This window comes from Oncorhynchus nerka, unplaced genomic scaffold (assembly GCF_034236695.1).
Source record: "Oncorhynchus nerka isolate Pitt River unplaced genomic scaffold, Oner_Uvic_2.0 unplaced_scaffold_1239, whole genome shotgun sequence".
NCBI classification, from domain to species: Eukaryota; Metazoa; Chordata; class Actinopteri; order Salmoniformes; family Salmonidae; genus Oncorhynchus; species Oncorhynchus nerka.
The window spans coordinates 6,080-12,500 of record NW_027040104.1 but is presented as its reverse complement, the minus strand read 5'-3'; the positions used below and the strand labels follow the sequence as shown (position 1 = coordinate 12,500).

At 49.5% G+C, this 6,421-nt stretch overlaps 1 protein-coding gene across 1 annotated transcript in view; it reads right to left on the bottom strand.

Moving 5' to 3' along the window:
- Positions 1-6,112, bottom strand: part of abat (4-aminobutyrate aminotransferase) — a 30,363-nt gene extending 24,251 nt beyond the window's left edge. Inside the window, exons 1-3 of the mRNA XM_065015889.1 lie at positions 6,046-6,112; positions 3,335-3,415; positions 1,935-2,027 (exon numbers count right to left, since the gene is read on the bottom strand). Coding sequence (XP_064871961.1) covers positions 1,935-2,027; positions 3,335-3,415; positions 6,046-6,066 — 195 coding nt within the window. The 5' untranslated portion in view covers positions 6,067-6,112. The remainder of the gene's footprint in view (positions 1-1,934; positions 2,028-3,334; positions 3,416-6,045) is intronic.
- Between the last annotated feature and the right edge of the window lie 309 nt (positions 6,113-6,421).

The window sequence follows — 6,421 nt, the reverse complement described above, 5'->3', positions numbered from 1 at the left end:
TATAACACCTGGTCAGTCTATGTCATGTATAACACCTGGTCAGTCTATGTCATGTATAACACCTGGTCAGTCTATGTCATGTATAACACCTGGTCAGTCTATGTCATGTATAACACCTGGTCAGTCTATGTCATGTATAACACCTGGTCAGTCTATGTCATGTATAACACCTGGTCAGTCTATGTCATGTTTAACACCTGGTCAGTCTATGTCATGTATAACACCTGGTAAGTCTATGTCATGTATGTCATGTATAACACCTGGTCAGTCTATGTCATGTTTAACACCTGGTCAGTCTATGTCATGTATAACACCTGGTCAGTCTATGTCATGTTTAACACCTGGTCAGTCTATGTCATGTTTAACACCTGGTCAGTCTATGTCATGTTTAACACCTGGTCAGTCTATGTCATGTTTAACACCTGGTCAGTCTATGTCATGTTTAACACCTGGTCAGTCTATGTCATGTATAACACCTGGTCAGTCTATGTCATGTATAACACCTGGTCAGTCTATGTCATGTAAAACACCTGGTCAGTTTATGTCATGTATAACACCTGGTCAGTCTATGTCATGTAAAACACCTGGTCAGTCTATGTCATGTAAAACACCTGGTCAGTCTATGTCATGTAAAACACCTGGTCAGTCTATGTCATGTATAACACCTGGTCAGTCTATGTCATGTATAACACCTGGTCAGTCTATGTCATGTAAAACACCTGGTCAGTCTATGTCATGTATAACACCTGGTCAGTCTATGTCATGTAAAACACCTGGTCAGTCTATGTCATGTATAACACCTGGTCAGTCTGTGTCATGTATAACACCTGGTCAGTCTGTGTCATGTATAACACCTGGTCAGTCTGTGTCATGTAAAACACCTGGTCAGTCTATGTCATGTATAACACCTGGTCAGTCTATGTCATGTATAACACCTGGTCAGTCTGTGTCATGTATAACACCTGGTCAGTCTGTGTCATGTATAACACCTGGTCAGTCTATGTCATGTAAAACACCCGGTCAGTCTGTGTCATGTATAACACCTGGTCAGTCTGTGTCATGTATAACACCTGGTCAGTCTGTGTCATGTAAAACACCTGGTCAGTCTATGTCATGTATAACACCTGGTCAGTCTATGTCATGTATAACACCTGGTCAGTCTGTGTCATGTATAACACCTGGTCAGTCTGTGTCATGTATAACACCTGGTCAGTCTATGTCATGTATATCATGTTTAACACCTGGTCAGTCTATGTCATGTATAACACCTGGTCAGTCTATGTCATGTATATCACCTGGTCAGTCTATGTCATGTATAACACCTGGTCAGTCTATGTCATGTTTAACACCTGGTCAGTCTATGTCATGTTTAACACCTGGTCAGTCTATGTCATGTATAACACCTGGTCAGTCTATGTCATGTTTAACACCTGGTCAGTCTATGTCATGTATGTCATGTATAACACATGGTCAGTCTATGTCATGTATGTCATGTATAACACCTGGTCAGTCTATGTCATGTATAACACCTGGTCAGTCTATGTCATGTATAACACCTGGTCAGTCTATGTCATGTATAACACCTGGTCAGTCTATGTCATGTATGTCATGTATAACACCTGGTCAGTCTATGTCATGTATATCATGTATAACACCTGGTCAGTCTATGTCATGTATAACACCTGGTCAGTCTATGTCATACCTGGTCAGTCTATGTCATGTATAACACCTGGTCAGTCTATGTCATGTATAACACCTGGTCAGTCTATGTCATGTATAACACCTGGTCAGTCTATGTCATGTAAAGCACCTGGTCAGTCTGTCATGTATGTTATGTATAAACACTTTGTGACATCGGCTGAGCTTTAGAAATACATTTGATTGAAAGAGCAGGTGTTCTTAATGTTTTGTAGACTCAGTGTGTGTGTACTCACTCTGTACCAGATGAACATGGCTTTATATGCATTCTCATTAGAGCAGGATCCACAGGCCATGGTCTGAACACGGCTCATACCACTAGGAGCAACCTGGACAGAGGAGAGGGGAAGTGGGGAGGAGAGAGAAGGAGCATTGTGGATGGTTTCCAGTCTACAGTAGTGGGGTCCAGCTAGTATCCATCACTAGTTAGTTTCTGGTCTATTTAAATGGGGTCCAGCTGGAATGACATCACTAGTTAGTTTCTGGTCTATTTAAATGGGGTCCAGCTAGTATCCATCACTAGTTAGTGTCTGGTCTATTTAAATGGGGTCCAGCTGGAATCACATCACTAGTTAGTTTCTGGTCTATTTAAATGGGGTCCAGCTAGTATCCATCACTAGTTAGTTTCTGGTCTATTTAAATAGAGGAAGTCAGTCTACAGTAGTGGGGTCCAGCTGGAATCACATCACTAGTTAGTTTCTGGTCTATTTAAATGGGGTCCAGCTAGTATCCATCACTAGTTAGTTTCTGGTCTATTTAAATGGGGTCCTGCTAGTATCCCTCACTAGTTAGTTTCTGGTCTATTTAAATGGGGTCCAGCTAGTATCCATTACTAGTTAGTGTCTGGTCTATTTAAATGGGGTCCAGCTGGAATCACATCACTAGTTAGTGTCTGGTCTATTTAAATGGGGTCCAGCTAGTATCCATCACTAGTTAGTGTCTGGTCTATTTAAATGGGGTCCAGCTAGTATCCATCACTAGTTAGTTTCTGGTCTATTTAAATGGGGTCCAGCTAGTATCCATTACTAGTTAGTGTCTGGTCTATTTAAATGGGGTCCAGCTGGAATCACATCACTAGTTAGTTTCTGGTCTATTTAAATGGGGTCCAGCTAGTATCCATCACTAGTTAGTTTCTGGTCTATTTAAATTAAGTTGTGTTTTGTGTTGTGTGTGTGTTGTGTGTGTTGTGTTGTGTTGTGGTGGTGTGGTGTGTGTGGTGTTGTGTGTGTGTGTGTGGTGTGTTGTGTGTTGTGGTGGTGTGTTGTGTGTGGTGTGTGTGGTGTTGTGTGTGTGTGGTGTGTTGTGTGTGTGTTGTGTGTGTTGTGTTGTGTGTGTGTTTTGTGTGTGTGTATTTAAATGTGTTGTGTGTGTTGTGTGTGTGTGTTGTGTTGTGTGTGTGTGTAAATGTGTGTGTGTGTGTGTGTGGTGTGTGTGTGTGTGTGTTGTGTTGTGTTTTGTGTGTTTTGTGTTGTGTGTGTGTGTGTTGTGCGTGTGTATGTGTGTTGTGTGTGTGTGTGTTGTGTGTGTGTTGTGTGTTGTGTTGTGTGGTGTGTGGTGTTGTGTGTTGTGGTGTGTGCTGTGTGTTGTGTTGTGTGCTGTGTGTTGTGTTGTGTGTGTGTGTGTGTGTGTCACTCACTGAGAGAAGGCTTTCTGCCAGCTTTTCTGGAAAGTTCTCGGGTGGCATGATCCCAAGAGCTGGCCTGTTCACAAACGCACTCTGAGAGGAGAAAGAGGTAAACATGGGGAACTGTCAGATAAACCTGAGGAGAGATGTTCAACTCCAATGTCTTCTGATTGGTTTTCAATACCAGTTAGTGCTGAGAGATTCCATCTCATTAGGGTTTTTCTCTGTGAGCTCATAGAGAGCAGCAAGGTATCTCTACCTGAAAGTACATGATCTGAGTGATTGATAGTTGGTATTCAGCAGACATAAAGCCTTATATACTGTGAAGGACTACTGAAATAGTGGTTTTGTCAGACAGCAGATGCAACAGCTCTATAGTGATGAGATGATGACTTGGAATGAAACAATAATGTCATCAAATTAAACTAATGTAATATACAGAACCAGTTAAATATTTTATTAAAGTAAAGTGAATAAATGATGGTTAGTAAGTGATAAGCAGTAATGAACAGTCACTAGCATCATGGGATATTTCTAGAAAATATATTCTGTGTTACAGCATTTTACCCACATAACACATTTACTCCCTCCCTCCCTCCCTCCCTCCCTCCCTCCCTCCCTCCCTCCCTCCCTCCCTCCCTCCCTCCCTCCCTCCCTCTACCTAACTCCCTCCCTCTACCTAACTCCCTCCCTCTACCTAACTCCCTCCCTCCTACCTAACTCCCTCCCTCTACCTAACTCCCCTCCCCCTACCTCCCTCCCTCCCCCTACCTCCCTCTACCTACCTCCCTCCCTCTACCTACCTCCCTCCCTCTACCTACCTCCCTCCCTCCACCTAACTCCCTCCCTCCACCTAACTCCCTCCCTCTACCTAACTCCCTCCCTCTACCTAACTCCCTCCCTCTACCTAACTCCCTCCCTCTACCTAACTCCCCCCTCTACCTAACTCCCTCCCTCTACCTAACTCCCTCCCTCTACCTAACTCCCTACTCCCTCCCTCTACCTAACTCCCTACTCCCTCCCTCTACCTAACTCCCTCCCTCTACCTAACTCCCTCCCTCTACCTAACTCCCTCCCTCTACCTAACTCCCTCCCCCTACCTACCTCCCTACTCCCTCCCTCTACCTAACTCCCTACTCCCTCCCTCTACCTAACTCCCTCCCTCTCCCTGCCTCCCTCCCTCTACCTACCTCCCTCCCTCTACCTAACTCCCTCCCTACCTACCTCCCTCCCCCTACCTACCTCCCTCCCTCCCCCTACCTCCCTCCCTCCCTCCCTCCCTCTCCCTAACTCCCTCCCTCCCTCTCTCCCCCTACCTCCCTCCCTCCTCCCTCTCTCCCCCTCCTCCCTCCCCTCCCTCCCTCCTACCTCCCTCCCTCTACCTACCCCTCCCTCCTCTACCTAACTCCTCCCCCTACCTACCTCCCTCCCCTACCTACCTCCCCCTCCCCTCCCCCCTACCCTCCCCTCCCTCCTCCTCTCCCCCTCCTACCTCCCTCCCTCCCTCTCTCCCCTCCCTCCCTCCCCCTACCTCCCTCCCTCCCTCCCTCTACCCCTCCCTCCCCTACCTCCCTACCTCTACCTAACTCCCTCCCCTACCTCCCTCCCTCCCCCACCTACCTCCCCTCTCCCCCTACCTCCCTCCTCTCTCCCCTACCTCCCTCCCTCCCTCTCTCCCCTACCCACCTCCTCCCTCCCTCTCTCTCCCTCCCTCCTCCCCTCTCTCCCCCCTCCCCCTACCTCCTCTCCCCCTACCTCCCTCTCCCCCCTCTCTCTCCCCCCTACCTCCTCCCTCTCTCTCCCCCCCTACCTCCCTCCCTCCTCCTCCCTACCTCCCTCCCTCCCCCTACCTCCCTCCCTCTCTCTCCCCCTACCTCCCTCCCTCCCTCCCCTACCTCCCTCCCTCCCTCTCTCCCCCTACCTACCTCCCTCCCTCCCTCTCTCCCTCTCTCCCCCTACCTCCCTCCCCCTCCTCTCTCTCCCCCTACGTCCCTCCCTCCCCCGCCTACCTCCCTCTCTCCCCCTACCTCCCTCTCTCCCCCTACCTCCCTCCCTCCCTCTCCCCCCTCCCTCCCTCCCCTCCCTCTCTCCCTCCCTCTACCTACCTCCCTCCCTCTCTCTCCCCTACCTACCTCCCTCCCTCTCCCCCTACCTCCCTCCCTCTCTCTCTCTCCCCCCTGCCTACGTCCCTCCCGTCCCTCCCTCCCCCTCTCTCCCTCTCTCCCTACCTCCCTCCCTCCCTCTCTCTCTCCCCCTACCTCCCTCCCTCCCTCTCCCTCCCCCTGCCTCACTCCCTCCCTGCCTCCCTCCCTCTCTACCTCCCTCTCTCCCTCCCCCTACCTCCCTCCCCTCTCTCCCTCCCCCCTACCTCCCTCCCTCTCTCCCCCTACCTCCCTCCCTCCCTCCCCTACCTCCCTCCCTACCTCCCTCCCTCCCTCCCTCTCTCCCCCTCCCTCCCTCCCTCCCTCTCTCTCTCCCCCTACCTACCTCCGTCCCTCTCTCCCCCCTACCTACCTCCCTCCCTCCCTCCCTCTCCCTCCCTCTCCCCCTACGTCCCTCCCTCCCCCTACCTCCCTCTCTCCCCCTACCTCCCTCTCTCCCCTACCTCCCTCCCTCCCTCTCCCTCCCTGCTTCACTCCCTGCTTCACTCCCTGCCTCACTCCCTCCCTCCCTCCCTGCCTCCCTCCCTCCATCCCTCCCTCCCTGCCTCCCTCCCTACCTACCATATTGTTGGGGTTGGACATCACTTTAATGAGTGAGGGATGGTTGTATCCTGAAAGAGAAAATAAAGAGAAATATTACAATTCGTGTCACCACTTCATTATAACTAAACCATTTGAACCCAATGGAGTCAAACACAAGCTACAACCTAACCAACTATTGTAGTGTAGAAGACTGATTCCCACTGATGTAGCATATGAAACACTACAGTGTTTGATTGTACTATCAGCCTTATATAAAGACCTGCATAGCAGTTCCAGTTTCCACCACTAGGGGTCAGTACGAGAAGAGAGAACCCCTCAGACAGCAGGGCACGAATCCACAAAGAGTCTCAAAGTAGAAGTGCTGATCTAGGATCTGTCTATCTATCAGGGCTCT